At 37.4% G+C, this 19,127-nt stretch overlaps 3 protein-coding genes across 3 annotated transcripts in view; all 3 read right to left on the bottom strand.

Moving 5' to 3' along the window:
* LOC144632080 (EGF-like repeat and discoidin I-like domain-containing protein 3) overlaps positions 1 to 18,615 on the bottom strand; it is a 29,497-nt gene extending 10,882 nt beyond the window's left edge. Inside the window, exon 1 of the mRNA XM_078490683.1 lies at positions 18,537 to 18,615. The gene's annotated coding sequence lies outside the window, so the exon portion shown is untranslated. The remainder of the gene's footprint in view (positions 1 to 18,536) is intronic.
* Positions 1 to 19,127, bottom strand: part of LOC144633376 (uncharacterized) — a 121,108-nt gene that overhangs the window by 16,258 nt on the left and 85,723 nt on the right. The window lies entirely within an intron of this gene.
* Positions 1,470 to 15,528, bottom strand: LOC144632077 (uncharacterized). Its single transcript, XM_078490681.1, has 10 exons — positions 15,397 to 15,528; positions 14,764 to 14,905; positions 13,112 to 13,443; positions 12,510 to 12,657; positions 5,855 to 6,180; positions 5,273 to 5,411; positions 4,374 to 4,667; positions 4,054 to 4,083; positions 3,750 to 3,869; positions 1,470 to 3,043 (listed from the first exon to the last, which is right to left on the bottom strand). Exons 1-10 carry the CDS (start codon positions 15,526 to 15,528, stop codon positions 2,451 to 2,453), a joined length of 2,256 nt encoding a protein of 751 aa, XP_078346807.1. The 3' UTR covers positions 1,470 to 2,450.

Below are 19,127 nucleotides of genomic sequence, written 5' to 3'. Positions count from 1 at the left end.
CGGAATTAACGTCAAAAAAACCAAAACTAAAAGTGGCAGCAAAATATTCTGCCTTGAAACAGGAATTGAAGCGACTATCTTCTGACGCCTATGGAACTGCACGATAAAGTTGTGTGAGATCTGGTATAGCAGCGGAATAACTATCGGCTGAATAACAATACGTTACGGTGTTACCCAAGAAACCGTCAGCAGTGAGAGTAATTTCTGGCATGCTTAGTGTTTTCGTTACCAATCAGATGCGAGATAAAATCCCAATGCAAGAGAAGTTAAATGATAAATATTCTATTGGAAAGGTTGGCGTCTTTCAAAATACCCCGAAGCTGCAGGAAGCGAAATAGGGAACTCTCTAGAAAAAAAGTTAAGCACGGAATATTGTAAAATAATATACACTTAATGACTGGTCCCGTGGGAAACAGTTAATTTTGTTTCCCGAAAGTCTCAATGAAGCCATAATGTGAAAACAAATCGAAAATTTATTGATAAATCACATGTAAGCGCATCAGAGCGCAAAGTACTACAATGTTAAAAATGTTCAAAAAGCTAAACTAAAGCGGACTAAAATGTACAAACTTACGAAAAAAAAAATGACTTGCAGCGATGTTTAATGATAATGGAATTTCACTTTAATATTACGATGAAAAAAATTCAGTATGGAAGTGAACTGTATCTTGACTACGGTGAAATATGTAAGTTTTGCACATTAAGCTTACTTACTGTTTAAAAGCATCGTCGACAGTGATGTTTAATCCCCTTTTCGGGATCAAATATCGTTGCAGGCCAGAGTGAATGCCTATTAGTGCTCTCTTCTTGTAGTTTTCTTCAGCTTTTTCCATTACATTGGGATAAAAGTCGACAAGGAGTTCGTTTAGTTCTTTTAACGTTTCGGAGAATGGTGAAGTCAGGATATTTAATTTCTCTCCACAGATGGCTTTTAATGTAGACAAGGTGGTTTTTGTCGTTAACTGTGTGTTTTTGGAATCTTTCTCTTCCACGAGCCCGGCAGTTTCTTGTCGGGACAAATCAGCAAGTCGCTCCTGCAAGTCAGTAAATGATTTTAAAAAAACGCGCTGGAAGTCAAAAGTTATCATCACGTTACCTTCAATCACGCTCTATTCACGTGCAATGGAGGTCGTCGGTCAGCATTCGCGGGTAACAGTGCACTGTTACCTTCTGACGTCATAGATTTTGCAATGTTGCCCGCTCAGAGATTTTGACGGGGAACAGTTTCATTGTTAGATGTCATGTGACCCCCAAGTAACCAATGAGAGCGCGTACTATTGGGGAGAAAATTCCAGCTATATAGCAAAAATGAATGTAAAGCTCTGTGTAAGAGTGCCTTGCCAATGATAAAATCACGAGACCGGGTTAAGCAAAATACTACCAGGTGTACGTATTGCATTTAATACGATTCAATTGAAATAATTATGAAACCATCTTTATTAATGAAATCGCTTTGGAATATAGACACCGCAGAATCACTTCCTCCTATAAACCTCCAGGCTATAGACCCAGCAAGCTGATAACAGCAGCTCCCTTTGGGCGATAGGCAAACCCTATTTTTTCAAAGGAAGCTTCACTTTGAGAAAAAAAAAGTAACAATAAAATACGTGTTGATGATGGAGGCCTAAAGTCCATAACATGGTTAAAGAACTTACGTTTATAAAAGCGGGATTCCTCAATGCCCTAATAAACTAAACTTACTACATTTCTTACAAAAAATGGACTGTTCTTCAGCTTTAAGAAATTATTAGCAATAACATCATTTTAATAGAATTAAATTTTTATCTTATGCATTAAACTGGTTACGTTTTTTACAGCTTTCAGACGTTTTTACACCATGGTAGAAAGCCAACTAGACGCGTAGAGCCGAGTTGCCTATAATCATCTTAAATCCAACGAGTGTTGTTTTATTAAAAACAACTTCTGTAGGTTGGCAATTTTTTATTTTATTTTGTCAAAACAATGATCTCAAAACCGTTTTTGTTGGGCATGGTGATAAAAACGGCAGATATTCAATAGCAATTCAGACAATCGAAACACATGAAATGCATGCATATACTCTAAGGTAACGTGCGAGACGTTGTTAAGCACTTTCGTGCATATTAATTTCAGCAACTTTTCAAGAGGTTAAACCAAAATTGTGGGCCAGACAAAATAAAACAGTTGAGAGATTTTTTTGTACAAAATCGGCGAAACGTTAAAAGAAACCAATGAGTGAGTGAGTGAGAACTTTGTTAAAGTGTCAAAACCTTATAGCCCGGGAATAATACACCATACTACTTAGGGGACACTACTAAAAACTAAAAACTACACTAATACTATTATCAATAAATCAATCTTTCTATCATGGAACAGATTGCCATAATGATAAAATAAGGATTTCTACCTTCAGATTCAGACATTCAGACTATTTTTCTTATTGTCACTTACAGCAAAAATACGTAATCGGTTTATAGCGCTGTTTCTTGTTCCGTTATGTGCATTTCTACGTCATCAATCTGAGTTATACGTTGTGATATGTAACTTCCATTTCTTGAAGTATTTCCATTACATATTATGGAAACATGATTGTCGGTATTATTGCAATCGCTTTGCACTTCGGTCGTGCCTTGGTTTTTGGAATCATCTTGAACATTGAGAAACCTAAGCAGTTTGCTTTCCCATAGAGGCCTTTCTAGTGAATTCGAATAGTCGATGAAGTTTCTTTTTCTCAGCTCCCGTGGAAGCTTGCGGCAATCTTCCTTGTCGATTCTTATAATAATCAGACTGTCATCTCGTTTGTTCAGAAGTCGATATTTCGCGATGTTTAGCTCGTAGCTACAGTAATTACTCTTCAAAAAGTTGCTTGATAACACTGCTATGATTTTGTGGCTGTTGTAGACACTTTCTGCCATGCACTCCTGGAAAGGCTTTCCAGGTGTAAAGTCTCTGTAGTGAATGCAGCATTTTAAACGATGCTTCTCTTCAAGAAAAGGAAGGAGTTTTCCGGTTAACCAATTGGAATCCTCTTGGCTGTATATTATAAAAGCGTGGTATTTGAATTCTGCATGAAAATTAAAAGAGAAGAGAAAATTAAACGATAACCCGCTCTCCAGTTTCATTTGATAGGTATACAAATAGCAACCTAAGGAACAAACTAACCACGACAACAATGACAACAACGACACACGCTTTATAACCACAAGATATATCTAACACAGGAACTATTCAAAATAAATAAAGAAAATGCTAATCTTCATTTTTAGTGACGACTGGAACCAACCATTTAAGCCCGGCAAACATCAAAGGAGCAACAAGGTGGTCAAGATTTATGTTAGAAGGTCCACGACCCTGCACATCTTTTGTATTGCGTTCATACACTATCCATGAATTACGTATTCGCAACGTTTCTACTAGTTAGTTACATGAACACACGTAGCCGCCTATCGCATTTGTTCAGGTTTGGTGCAGGTCCAATCCCCAAAATAGCAAACGAAAACATACAAGAGAAATTTGCCGGGTTTCCGAATAATTGCCCGCTATTAACTATGGTTTGATTAGGCAGCTAGCGGTTTATTTCAGTGGTTTCATACTGTCTTTGACTGATTCGGACGCGTTTCACTGGGAAGCGATTCATTTAGCGGGTTTCACTGGAAACAGCAAGGAGTAGTCAACAGATATAGAACATGATAAACTGAAAATTAGTTAGGGACCCAGGGTCTAGTAAGCGAACAATTCTTAAAAGATCTTAAACGTAAGCTATTACCAACCTTGAGGTGAAGAAAAGCGTTTCCTCCAAAACAGAATGTACTTGAGTATACCAATTAAAAGAACTATTGTTACTAGGATTCCAACTGATATGGACACATAAGCAATGGTGTGGTTAGAACCTGGAAAATATAGATAACTTTAATCTCAAAATCATTAATAATTAGTAATGTTAAAACAAGGGAAATCATAGCAATCATCTGTGAAAGATTCCTTTTCTAATAACTTTCTCAAGAGCAATTCCCGTTATCAAAACTTTCAATTTTCTCTATTTCAACGTTTAGGTTATTTATCTTTGTTACTCACCTGACTTTGTTTCTGTAGGCTTGAAGGATTCTAAGGAGGTAATAAATGCAATCAATGTATGCTAATGTATATGCGATGAATCTGATCATGAATGCATAGAAGCGCTTTCTATTGATCTCCAAGTAATTAGATTGGTCTTAGCTCAAATCTTCCCAATCCTTACAGGTTTTAACAGAAATTAACTCACAAACTAACGATCCCAAAGTCATAAAGTTGTTCAGAAAAAATGTTCCCGATATAGCACACTCCATGACGGCTTATCCAGGAAAATATCACAGTGCAGTAAGGGAGGATTAGAAAACATTAAGTTATTTGCACACCTTTACAATCTGTGCTGTTGCATTTTGCCGTCTGGTTGTTATTTCCCAGGTGATTGCAGTCCTCTCCACTTTCGCAATCTGCTGTTTTGTTGTTGTTTTCTAGCTTGAGACACTCGACACCACTGTTGCATTGTACTGTTTGGTTTTCACTTCCCAGGTCAGTGCAGTCGTTACCAAAAGGGCCCGGGGAAGGATTTGTGCAGGAACGGTCCCGTGAGCGACGTCCAACCCCACAGGTTACAGAACATAGGGTCCAAGCACTCCACTGAGAGTAGCCTCCATTCTCTGCTAGAACTGAAAAAAGAAACAACGCTAACAAATTTAGTCTTACCTCTGCTAAGGTAGTGAGCCCTTTTTTTCAGTTTGTTCAGATGTTGTATTGGATCAATTATCGCCAGAGACTCGAGCAGTTTTATGTTCCAGCCGTGACTTGAAAAGGAATTAGTATTTAAGATAGCTTTTCAAATACATGTCCCCTTTTCAACATGTGCGTTATTTTACACAATTTCATTAAAAGTCTACTTTTATTTGATATGTCATGAAAAGCTAGATTTCGTTTATTTTATATAATTATGGTCGTCTTTTGAATCGCTTATTTTATCCATTTAAAATAAATATATTAAAAACTACATTCTTACCCGATTTCGTTTTTGAAAGCTAAGTCTTCCAAGAAACACTTTTTTTAACGATATCTTTAGCTTTGAACTTTTTACAAATGGTCTTCCTTGCTACTAAACGAGTAAATCTGTTCCGAAATATCACTGATAATGATCATACAAAAGGCCCGTTTAAAGATTTTTGTTAATTTTCGCTGAAACATTTGAAACATCTATCATGGAGAATGTACGTAAAGGGATACAACTCTAAGGATAAACACAACTCTAAGGATAATTCCTTACTTGCTAGGCATCCGTAGAACTCTAACCGCAAAGCTATGAACACGTGCCAAGACTCAGGAATAACTCTAATATACTGAGCTCGTATTGGTGGGATCAGCTCATGAGTGACAACGTTGTTATCTGAGTTCCCTGAAAAAGTCTGTATGAAGAAAAAAACAGGTTAAATTATTATGGCAAGTCATCATGGGGCGCTTTCCATTTAGAAAAAAAAAACGTAATTTCCGTTTGGAATTTCCGTTCGGGAAGGATGTGTGCTCTATTTGAAGAATCTTGAAGAACCCGCCATTTTCATCGAGGCGCAACATTTGGCATCGCCGTGAAAGCCGTAAACCCGAAACTGTTGCAAAGATGAAAAACAGTAAATGGAACTTGATTTTCCTTTCGGAATGTTCCAACCGAATAGGGACTGACCTTTTAGAGTTTCGTTTTTTCGGGTAATTTTCTTGTGGGTAAACCGTTAATGCATTTACAATTTACACCCTAACCAAAATTTCCGGAGTTTTTGACTAAATGGAAGGCGACCATGAATTCTTTTTGGCATGTTGATGCAAAGAGCCAGCAATATTTGTTTTGAGTATTTACCTTGGTGTATAATTCTGGCTGGTAGTGTTGGAAGTTTAAACCATCGTTACTGTATTTCAATGTGTAACTCTTTACCCAGACATATACAATGGGATCACCCTGAGTGGAAATGCCCGTAACTCTTGTCTCAGCCCCAAAGTTGACCTGCAACCACTGGTGGTGGTCAAATTGTTCTGGGCTCCATGCCCGGTTAAAGTTCAGTCTGGCGTTTTCAGGTCCAGAGATTGGATTAAGTTGGGAAGTTGCCGTTAGGGATTCATTTGATATTTGGCCGTTTTCCATCCCTAACGGTGTTCTACAGCCTGGTATCTGAGGAATTGGAAATCCTGTGGAAAGCAAGTAAGAGATTAGAAAAATAGTAAGATATACTATTGAAACTTATATTTTCTGACTGGCATAAATACTGGCTGGTAAATGTGCGCCACGTAGGGTGTGGGTGGTACATCTGCAAATTGTTAGTTTTTTCAAGAGGTCGTGCTGCGAGCAGCATCTGGAACGGGGGGGGGGGGGGTGAGGGGGGAGGAGGAGGAGAAAGAACACTGCGTTATAAATTATATTAAGATAATACACTTAACAACACATCACTTCTTCAAATTCGAAGGAAACAAAACATGACCGGGAGATTTACTGTTTAATAAAGCTCCGTCAAGTCTCTTGTTTAAAAGGGCTGGCATGGAAAGAGAATTTCTCGGCCAGGAGTGGTGTTTGATAATTTTCCGTCATGAAAGTTTACCGCTGTACTTTATTTATACACCCAACTAAATTCTCTTTGAAACGTAATGTAGCTTGCTAACTACTCTTAATTTATGGTGGAGACATATATGTTGTGCTTTTTTCAGTACGGCGGATCCAAAAAAGGAAGATACTTTGGGGTCGTATGCTGACAAGATAAGCATCCTATCTAGTAGAGCAGCCTCCAGGCAGCTACAAAAAAAGCAGAATGCTTACAATCTATTTTACAACAGTAAACAATGATGGGAATTCCATAACCTCTTACCAGCTGGCGTCAGCTGTGTTATTGTTGGGCTATGCGTTTGCATAAAATTTTGCGCATGCTGTCTTGTAAATACCAGGCCAAATCAAGGAGTCAAACCTTCCCAGCCTTTAATGATAATTATAAAGCATTTATATAGCGCATTTTCCAGATGTATATGTTCAATTACACTGTACACATACTGTAATTTACTACACACAATTGCTAGGCCACAACACCGGTAGCTTCGTGCCTTTTGGACAGTCTCAAAAGTTTAGAGGCAAGCTATGAAGACAATGGTGTGTCCTTGTTCCAGGCCTCTGCTGGCATAAAAGCCCTCGAACTTTTTTCTTGGGCTTATAATTATCATAAAACAAAACAATTCCGCGACAACTATCAGCTTGTAGGCCCTTGACAGCACCACTCTACCGATAGTTATTCAAGGTGGTAAATGAGCCCAGCTTTTAACTCTTGTGTAAAATGTTCAGAAATGTTTTATCTTTCTCTTATTACTGTTTGTTACGGTGTTCAGGCATCATACGCGTCATTTGAACAATAAAAATGCTAAATGAACAGCCAAAATAGACGACCGAGTGCTTGAGAGGGGACTGAACACTAGTAGTTTCAATGGCGTTTTTCTTAAACACGCAAAAAAAGAACGAGGCCAATACTCTGCCATCTTGACCGAACAAGCTTGGTCAATAAAGGATTTATTATTTGATTTTTTTTCTAGTACTGAAAAGGAAGCCAGTTGCATGCACAATCAATGGGGCACGCTAAAATCATTTCATTGGTTTAAAAGTTTAACGGGTGACTGTCAAATTCTTGAATGAATCGAGTTGAAGTAAAACGACGCGACAACAGCGAAATTCAACTCTTTTTAACCGTCAAAAGGATATTGAAATGGCTAAAATTTCGAATCAACGTTAAGTTTGAAGCCTTAAAACAAGAATGTCCATTCCATCTGGCCGCCAGCTTTTGATTATTGGACGTTTTGCAGAGTATTTGCTCGCTTCTGTGCCCTAACACGAGCTAAATATTGAAATTGTGATTGTTGAAAGCGTTTGGGAATTACCACTTCACGGGAAAAGCTTGAACTTTCCTAAATCGTTGATATAAATGTTCGACCCGACCTTATTCGACGTGAGCGTTAGAGCCTTCGGTGAAAAGATGTTTTAAAAGCTTTCGGTGCCTGGTTCGCCGTGCCGTCTGCTTTCTCCATTTTGAAGATTTTACACAAACGACTAGTTTGCCGAAGTCTTTATTCTTCAGGTATGTCACTGACATCTCTCCCTTTTCCGCCGAAAGAAACCGATAACATGTCTTCAAGTCGCTTTGCGTTTTAATTTTTACGACTGAATTTATTCAGGAGTATTGTGGGTAGCCTTGGTTGGTCGGTTTTCGGTTGGTCCATCATCTGTAAACTTCTCATTGCAACTCCGCTGACCAGCAGATATACTTGTAGAAAGAGTGTAGCAAGGCGGCCGTATAAAAGCGGCCGTATAAAGGCGGTCTTTTAAATTTAAAGGGGTTTACAAGAAAAACCAGAAGCAAAGAAACAAAATATGGCTGACAATTACGTGAAGAATTAAGTAATCGACCGCCAAAAAAGTGAACATTGAGAGCCAGTAATCTGCATTAATCGATCGATGACTTTCGTGTCTATCTTTCGAGCTAGCGTAGTACATGTAGTCGAATGTAGGAGCATTCGAAAACTAAATCGGGTTTCACATAAGCTTCATAAGCGATGGATCTATCTAGAAACCAGAGCGTTGGCTAAAATCGAGTGCGTAGCTGCCTGTTCCCAAGAAAAGGAAAAGCTTTTCAGATGAAAACAGCACAATATTACATTTGTACCTGAATCAGTCTATTATATTTTTTTTTACAGCGTTATTACTTAACAGCCTACATGTAAATTATTCTGCAATGCATACCTACGGAGCGATATAATAAACAAACCATTTTAGTGCTACGGGTTAAAAAAAGAAAAAAACTCTCTCCTCTGGGATTCGAACTCGCGACCTCTCGATCCGCAGTCAGATACCTAACCGACTGCGCTACTAATGCGCACTTGGTCACGTGAGACGAAAATATCTTATATCAATGTAATAGACCTTTTTAGCTTGATACTACATTGATCACGTGGTCTGAAATGGGTAAACAAACACGCGTTTCCCCGAAGTGAAGTATTGTGCGTGGATTTCGATGTGGAGTATTTATACTCCCGTGTGTATAACTGCTTTACTATCTCTACTAACGAAGAGATATCTTTCCATAGTTTTCCCAGCGATAAAAAACTCGTCAAGGTAAGAGAAATTTAATCGCTAAAATGCGATCCCAACTACGCTTTGCCTACAATTTACGGCAACATTATTGATGAACTTGAAACATTCATTTACTAGACTCGAGCTTGTTACATTGGTGAATATAATGCAAAGCAGTTTTTGTAATAATTTCAAATAGCAATTGTGAAAAATAGAAATTTCTCCATTTCAACTAGTTTAATGATTAACCAATTTGACGCCTACGGATACTCCAACTTGAATTTTTTTTCACATTTTTGTCATTTTCAATCACTGACAACTCATCTTCAAAGAAATAAAGCCACTGATGCACAATGATCATTTTTATTTTAATTTTTCAAAATGTCCCATTTTTGCCGGTGCTGATACCTTAATGTATGGATTTCAAGAATTAGAAGAGATCCTAAGAACGATTTCAAGGTATTAGCTTATACCAAAGTTTGTTTGGAGCATTAATTCCAACAAGAGAATTTTGTGTGCTTTGACACAAGTTCAGGAGGACTGAAACCAATTCGCTTGCCCATCAGTTTGCAGCTGAACGAAAATAGCTCCTGAGCGGTTGCTTTCAGAGAAGAAAAAACAGATAGAAGAGCTAAATGCTGTCCTTGACGTAAAGCTAACTGAAACGGCTTCAGAGGGTGAAGGCTAATTCGATCTAACTGCTTTTCGAGAGCTACTCAAGAAAATCTGCGAGCACAGATTTTCTAAAAATGTTTTCTTTGTATCGGTATTATAATATTATAACATTAGATTGCACTAAAATAAAAATCCAGTGCCCATTGACTTGTATACTTCAATCACAAAGTTACTCAAATTACAAATCCATCACTGAATACTTTGAATTAAATCTCTTGTGGGAGTTGATTTAAAGGGAGGTATTATGTTTGTTTACAGCTGAACACAGATTTACAGGGTTCATAACCTTTTTCACAAACAATTTTCTAGGACTTTTCCAGGACTCAGATTGATCTGTTCAGGACTCTAAAATTCACATTAACCTTTCACTCCCAAGATCTCAATATTATTTCTCCTTACTGTCTTCCATACATTTCTTATGATGCAAGTTCTAAGAATTCAGTTGTTACTTGAGTTTAACAGATTTTCAAAACATTCCAGGACCAGTTGTCTTCCAGGACCCGTACAAACCCTGAGTTTAAATATCTGATAAACAAATTCTCACAAGGAGTGAATTTCTTGAGGTACTTTCAGGAAATAAAGAAGTATCCAAGCTTAATGCTTGTGAGAGTATCGTGGCAGATTAAGGCTTTGATATTGAAGAAGAGTAAAGAAAGTTGAAATTCAACTGAACGTCCCTCCCTTCCCTTTATTTTTAATACCCGACTAGTACGACCAATAATTTCATTGGGTACCATCAATAAAGTCTGGACAGTTTGTTGCTTACTTTCAAACCTCATTCATCCCAATTTAACTGATGAGTGTAACAGCTGTTCAGGAACCATGTGTGTGTAACATTTCTACTTTAAGAATATTTTTACAAGTAAAAATTTGCCTCATTGTTCCGTCTTTTGAGGTACAAAACTATTGTTTGTTTGTTTGTTTGTTTGTTTGTTTTTTTTTTTTTGGGGGGGGGGGGGAATCTGCCTGACTGTCATGTACAACCTTGTAACTACTCAGCTTGATTAGTGGGTAGTTTTTTGCCTATTTTAGTTAATTTATTTTATGCTATAATTATTTCTGTTTATTTTGGCAAAATAAAATGGTTGTTATTGTTGTTGTCATGTCATGTTAATTTAGGCAGTAGGGTCCTTTCCTCAGGCATCATAAAGTTTGCAAGTGTCAGGATGTAATTTAAGTGTGTGAGCCACAGATTTCATGGCTGGCTCTGGGTTAATGCTATCCCCTCTTTGTTTATATTACTGATGCCATTCGTGAGGAACACTAGTGCAGGTTTTTATTTACTGGAATGTACTTGATCCTTAAAAAAACACCAGTGGTTCAGCAAATACAAAAGGCCCAAAACATGATTGAAGTGCCCTCCACTCCTACGACAAGAGAGTATACAAATTAAAAAAAAATTCACCACCAAATGATTGTAAAAGTTAGCAATACAGATGAATAGACCACATAACACAAACAGGTTTTTCTGTAGCCAGTTTATTGTTCCAGGCATGAAATACAAGGCAGTTAGCGCGCGTGGTTGTAAGAACTTACCCAGCTTAACAAAATTAAGAACATTTTGTTTCTGTAACAGTTCCTCTTCTCTTGTCACTTTTCAATTTAAAATTTATTGAGAGGGAATCTCGGCTTTTCTTTTGGCTCCGGAAACAGCAGACCTTTACGAAACACGATCCATGATTGTCTTCTTTCACAAAAACATTGTGTATGTAATTTTCTGTAAAGCATTTATAGCCTTTTTTCCGCAGTCTCCTTTTCTCCACAGCCTGTTAGGTTGCTTTGCAATAGTAATTGAAGATACTTTAGGGACGTTTTTTAATTATTTTGGCCAGAGCGACTCGAACACAACAACCGAATCCGCCATTTTGAATGTTTTGTTTACCCATTTCAAACCACGTGACCAGCTAGCTAAAAAGGTCTATTGACATTCCGCCGTTTATCTGTTATCATGTGCATCAAAGGAATGTTTGAATCACCTGCTGCTCATCTCGACATCACTCGCGACCTCTCGATCCGCAGTCAGATGGCTACCCGACTGCGCTACTTATGCGCACTTAGTCACGTGAGACGAAAATATCTTATATCAATGTAATTGACATTCCGCCGTTTATCTGTTATCATGTGCATCAAAGGAACGTTTGAATCACCTGCTGCTCATAAATTTTCAAGGAATGAAAACTAAACTTTTAAACTTGGCAAAAAAATTCAGTCGTGGCTCAAAGAGCTCTTTGATTGTATTAGGTGGTTGCTGTGGCAAATAAAATTCACGAACTCGTTAACATTTGTTGATTAATTTGTTTGTTCTCATTATTTCACTTCAATACCTATTTCTTTGTTATCGGACTCCATTTCACTAGAAACAGACAGAAAATACTTGTGTTGTTTCGGAAAATACTTTCATAGCTCAAATTTACGACAGAAATAAAAAGCTTTTTGAAGTAGCGACGACGGAACTGAAAAGTTTTTCGCTTGCGGGAACACAGCGGGCGACCCCGAGCGGTCAAGACGGCTCCATCTTGACCCCTCGGGTAGCCAATCAGAGCACGGGATTCGTTTCATCTTGACCGCTCACAGAGCTAGTAAAAAAATAAAATACAATAGGTGGCCGTCGAAAATCAGGCAACGCGCGTGCGAAACTAAATATTTAAAGCCAAAGAACGAATAAGATGCGAATTTTATTTTTAATAGACAGCGACAAGTCCATTCTTAAAATGGAGTTTTATTAATGTCAATGACAACCTACCAGATTTACAACCATAGAAGTCAGTCCTCAGAGAAATCCAACGACGATAGCCATCAACCATTGGGTTGATTCGGATGTAACGGGTAATAATAGGATTCTTCAGTTTGTGACTCACGACTGTGTATTGATCAGCGTTACCATCAAAAATCTTGGTATAGAAAGTACAGACGTATAAGTCTTTTCATAAAAAAAAGACCTCTTTTGTCGAAAGATGAAAAGAGCAAAAGAAACAAAGCATGAAATGGAGCCAACGTGATGACTTATAAATCACCTTGTTGGGAAACAAGGACTATTTATTTTAATTTTCGGCAAACCGGTCAATTCAGTGAGAGCTACATTATTTTTTATTCAACAGGATACGAGAAAGTTACGTTTTACAACATGTTATGGACCAATAAGGTCTTCTTAACTAGCATAGTATAGCTATTATCGTTAAATGTAGCACCAAACCACAACAATGAGGTGTGCCACTCAAACCAGCGTTTTGTCCACCCTGACTATATTTACTCACCTTCGCACTTCTCCTCAAATGACTGTCGACGGCTAGATTCGTAACAAATAACTTTAAGGCTAAGGAAAAGTCCATTTCTTGAAATAGGTACCTTTATATCTCCTCCGTTTTTTTTGTAATACCTGAAGAATACTCCGTCGAAGCTGTAAGACACACGGTATTTTGTTACCCACTGATCAGCATCTTGTCTTCCCTGAGTCGAGATTCTTGTCACTTTAGTCCAACTTCCAAAATCCACCTGAAACCAGGTGCTTGCTATGATATCCTCTGCTACCCATCCGCCTTTTTGTCCAAATTTGGGGAAAAAATGAAGCCTTCCATTGCTTGCATTACCACTGGAAGCCTTTATTGAGAAGTTAGGAATTTTAGAACTTTCCAATCCTAGGCCTGCTTCGCAAACTGGGGGTTTCGGTGTAGGGAAACCTGTCAAAGATACGTTGCTATCACTAACAAGTGGCACATTTTGGTCACTGGGTATGGTACAAAACTTAAATAAATGCCTGTTTCGTCAATCTACAAACGGCTGTGAACTCTTTTGAATGACATTCACTGGCCTTTTCAACCAATTTTCTTTACGTAGTAAACGCAAAGAATGACCCTTAATATAAACTCGTCCAATACAACCCTGTAAAATAGGATGAGGCGGTAGGTACATTGGCCAACGGGTGCCATGAAATGGATTAAAAAATATTAAAGGACCTAAACACAGAAAGAACACGAGATAAACTAATGATAAAGCCAGGATTCGAGCCAAGATTCGAGCCAGGATCCGAGCCAGGATTCGAACCAGGATCCGAGCCAGGATTCGAGCCAGGATCCGAGCCAGGATCCGAGCCAGGATCCGTGCCAGGATTCGAGCCAGGATCCTAGAATCAGAGCTAGGATCCAGCCTTTTTTCAGATAGAAATCCTAACCCTATTATAAAAGCTAACCGCAAGCAACCCAAGCTAAAGTAGGCTAACCGTAGTGCTATTTAGGGTAACCAGAGTGCTAGTTGAGCTAACCGAACGCTATTTAGGCTAACCAGAGTGCTAGTTAGGCTAACCGATGGGAAGTGCCATTCAGGCTAACTGGAGCGCTTAATAGTTAGTCCCATTCTTAATTATCCTTGCTCAGATCCTAGCTCGGATCCTAGCTCGAATCCTGGCTCGAATCCTGGCTCGGATCCTGGCTCGGATCCTGGCTCGAAGTTTAGGTATCCTCAAAGAACACCTGATAAAATATGCGAACCAATAATTAAATGAGTCCTAGAACTAGCAAAATATAACTTAATTATGTCGTTTACTAAGTAACCTATTCGTGTTCTGCAGTGGCATTTAAGTGACACTTCCACTTTCATTGTTATCCCCTTTAAATAATAAAATACAGCTCTATGATGTGTTATTTATTTACGTGGTACTTGGTTTTATGTAGCTAGTAATTCGTAGATATCCTTAAAGATATTAACTAATCTTCTCTATAAATTCGAGGATAAAGTCATTATATGTGCTCAAATTTTACACGACAAATTTGGTAAGATTAAGTATTTTGAAATAGATTATTTAACATTGATTAACAAAATATTATTAAAATATTTGATTAACAAAATATCATTAAGATATTATTATGGAACACTAAAACGCATTTTACTGTATTCATTTTTTTAAACAAGAGGCTTTATCTGAATAAAGGCAGAAAAACTCTTTACAGGGCTTCATCAACACAATGCTGCTAAAACACGCAACCCTCAGTCTAACAACTTACCCGAATGACAACCATACAGCTCCATTCTAAGGGATGTCAATCCATAAAAATAACCAGGGTGAAGGCGGATAAAGCGCGCCGCAATAGGTGGATTAAATGTGTTTATAACAACGCTATTGTCATCTGTGTTACCTTGAAATACCTGCAATCAAATCCAAAAAATATAGTACATATTTGTACATACTTATCCTCTCAAAACTACTGATTTTTACACTGGGGGTTATTGGGGAGTGTTACAATACGGGCTGGAGAACTACTGAATTCTAAAACAAGAACCCTTATAACAAGTGATGTTGGAATCTGAAGGCCGTCACGTCCGTCACGGACAACGCATCTTGAAAAAAATTGACAAGTTTTTTCAAGTTTAGTGTTCGTAATCCGTCTTAATCTTCGTGAGTTGAATCCGTCCTTCGTTATTTTCGCGTTTTTATTTCTCCTTTGTTGTTTGTTAATGTTAGACAAACAATTATTTTTTGGTTTCCTTCAATTTGGAAGTAATTAGGAAAAATGAATTAAAATATCATGACACTGCTCCTTTAAGCAGAATCAGCACTGCAACCTAGGCAGCACTTGTTCATACATCTCTTTGTTATTGAAGAGCTAAAATAACTGCCTTACAATAGTGTACCTTACCTGATCAAAACTGTTATTTGAGGTTTGTTGATGAAATTTATAATAGCCACCATCAAGGCTATAAGACACTTTGTATTCAGTCACCCATTCGTTCGCGCCTTGTCTTCCCTGAGTTGCAATCTTTGTTACCATGGTGATATTACCCAGATCCACCTGAATCCACTGCCCCAGTTCCAAAGATGGCGACCATGCGCTTCTTTCACCACTGTGAGCTACGTAATGAAGCCTAGCGTCGCTAGCTTGTGTACCTAAATCGGACTTTAAAGAAAAAATATTAATGTTTTTCATCAACATGGAAATGGGTGGCTTAACAAACTCAGAGGCTCAAAGGATGGTGCAGGATGCAATGGAGTCGATCAATTCAAAGTACGATGTTTTATGTTTCATGTTCATTTGCTTAATTTTCCTTTCAATAAGACGTTGAAACACCACTTGTGTTTCTTCTCGGGCGTTCCTTACGATTATCTTTGCAACCGTAACACGATACTTGTGTTCGTTTGTAACAAGATACTCTTATTTTCCCTGCAAATGCTGTAATATGATACATTTGTTTGATTTATCTCGACGACATCGATGGCAGTTGTTTTTCAATAACAAAGCCAATTATTTCACTTTAATTTAATTAAGTTGCGGTTTTAACAGTTCGAAAGACGTTACTTAAAAAATAAAGAGCAAATCAAATAAAAAAACACTCTTTCGAAAGTTTTTTTAAAGCGCGATACAGCTACGTTGATGGAGCCTGCGTGGCCGGCGTTCAAAGGGGAAGGAGAAGGGGAACTCCTCTTCTCCTTCCCCTTTCAATTGAACGCCGGTCAAGCAAGCTACGTTGATGGTAAATAAATGAGTGTAACATTGCAACCCCTGATAAAGGGCGGGAAAAATTTATATACAGTGCCATAATTTTAATATTGCTGTTACATGGTAATGATATTTGTAGCTGAAGAGCCACTCAGTGGAAAAGCTACAAATAAACTACAAATTATCCAGAAATAAGAAAAGAAAGGGTAAGAACACTGTAGTGGCTTTGATAGCAGAGTCAGGAATTTCTTTATTTTCCATTCCAAGAGGAGCTTCACAACCTAAAAACAAGGAAGCAATAAACGCTAATAACGCTGCATAATATTTTTAAAACAAATAAAATAATTCATAAAGCAGTGAATATCACGAGATTCCAGATCATCTAATGTTAACCTTTAAGACTATATAACCATTACACTATGTAACTAAATTTTACTGTGTATACTTCTGATATACAAAACAATTTTCAAATAAAAGGACCCCATGAAATAATCGTATTAAAGGATGAAAATAACAAAGAAGTAATAATTAACTAAAGATATACAGAGATGGCAACAGCTGAGGGGATTAGGACATGTTTTAAAAAAATGACCATTTTCTTTTTAAGATGTGCCGTTCGTAACGTAGAATCTAGATTGTGTCAAAAAAGTCGAAATTTAGCCAAACCAGCATAAAATAAAACGCGGTTACCAGGGCATGTGAAAAGTTGACACATCAAAATTCCCGCGAGAGGTGATTGAAAAGCTGCTGAATATTTGAGCATCACAGAGTTAATAACCTTTTTCTAAATTGTGGCATCCACCGCTTCCCTCTTGTACTTTATAGAGTGAATATTATTGATAAGTGCACAAGTTATAAAGTCTATGTAATGTGCCTACCTTTGCTTGCATTTCCTAGAAGGTAACCAAAAATGAGTTAGGGTTGAAAATTCGAATACTAAAAACCATGAAAGCAAAGCTTTCAGAGCAGTGATTTTTTTTTATGTTTTTTTTTTTTTTTGCATGGCTTGTAAAACTGGGGAGAGGGGGATTGGCTATAAAAATTGTCAAAAATTACAAGTATTGTTGTCATTCGCGTTCTCCGTGTGTCATGTAGCGAAATATGTAGCAACAACAACCTTCAAGTTGATTTTTCTTATTCCTCTAACTATTGGACTATTGCACATGCATTACGAGGATAAAATAAATAAACCACTTCGGGTTAATTTTTGTTGATACAATAATATAAAATAGCATCATTCCCATTGCCAGAATTTTTTGCGCACTACTTAATATAAAAAATAATATAAGAGATTCCATTTTTTTTTTTACTTCCAAAAAGTGTACGTGTAAACAAAATTACTATTTTTTGACTGAGCCTAATGCTGTCACTGCCAAATTATACATGGCGCGAGCAGAACGGAAATTTGATATTAAAAAGGAGTCGTTATCTCACCCCTATGTACTCTTTTCCGCGCTTTATTGTTTATCAGAGGGCAATGAAATGTAAATTAAACTGGTGTTTAATTTCCCTTAATATTAACAAAGTTGAAATGTCGCGTTCATTTGGCCCTTGAATTAAATGCTTGATTCAAAATGGTTCTCTATTACTGTAGCTTTGCTGTCAATAATTGAACGTCAATGTTCAAGGACAGATTTATCCTGGGTCAGCGATGCTCAGTAAATACGTTTGAGCAGGCCATCAAAGAGGAGAAGAAAAAGTTGTCAATGCTGTGTTTACTTAGAGTTTAATCATGTAAATGGACGACACTGTGAGTATTGATGAAGCCATCTTGCAAAGATGTATCTTAGATCCCACAGAGTATTTCTCTTTTCCATTGTCCACTGTAAGTTCGAATTTTAAGGAACTGGGACATAGGCGCGTGAGTTTTGCACTACGATTAATTTTTTTTACTCTGCACATTTAGTTTTATGTTCATTTTATGTAGCCTATTCCATTTGTTGCAAAAGGTAGACTTATTATACTATGTCATTTGTTATCTGAAAAGCTTATAAATTTATTAGCCTGAACTTATTTTGATGCTTAAGAAGTTCAAATTCTGTTCATCCTTTTCACTCTTGATTGTTCGCTTGCAAACGTCAAATAAAGAATGAAACATGTTTTTTTTGTTTTCTTTGCTTTTTTTTCACTGTAGTAATTGATAACATAATTTATACTAATAACTGGCCCTGCAAAATTTAAGAAGCGTTGAGAATTTTAGTGTCTCAGGAGTACCCTTTTGCGAAGGTACTGATGCGAACTGTTTCAGTTTTACGCCAATCTATCCATTTCTTGATTCGTTTTTTCTTTGAGAAATGAATATCGAAATTTTGTGTTGGTTTTAAATACTGTACTGTACTTACCACGGCCCACTGAGAGTTGCAGCAGCAATAAAATCCCCACAGTTGGGTTCATCGTACTTCAGTTTGCATGAACCTTATAGCGTTTGTGTGCGTGATGTTTTCTTATTTAAAAAACAAAGGTGTTCCATTAAGATCATATCATTTATTCAGAGAGGAACAATTCCCTAGGGGAGTCATGGAGATGTGACCCTCCGGGAACACAGGTAGAAGCAATTATTCATGAATTTTTTCTCTCCTATAAAAATCTGTTAACAAAGGAGAGCGAGATGATTTTAATGGTTGCGAAAATCAAAACTTAAACCGCCGTCACTTGCTCGCATTGTGCTGGTTCCGGCTGACTGGGAATTTAATTGCTGTGAAAATGTTGTTCGTTCACCGTTCCTTCATCAATATCAACAACTGTATCAATAGCAAGTAATTAACATAAACGGCGAGAAAGCATTAGAATATTTTGAATAAAACAGACTAAAGAGGTAGCACATCAACTGATACAGTTTTATGTCTTGAAAGTTTTATTACTTCAAGTTATGAGTATGTTACTTCCGATGTCCTCGCGAAGTACGGTTAAGTCACAAAAATTCTACATACATC

Source organism: Oculina patagonica, chromosome 12 (assembly GCF_052425735.1).
Source record: "Oculina patagonica isolate OP01 chromosome 12, crgOcupat, whole genome shotgun sequence".
Taxonomy (NCBI): Eukaryota; Metazoa; Cnidaria; class Anthozoa; order Scleractinia; family Oculinidae; genus Oculina; species Oculina patagonica.
Note: the sequence above shows the minus strand (reverse complement) of the source record. Positions and strands in the feature narration are given on the sequence as shown.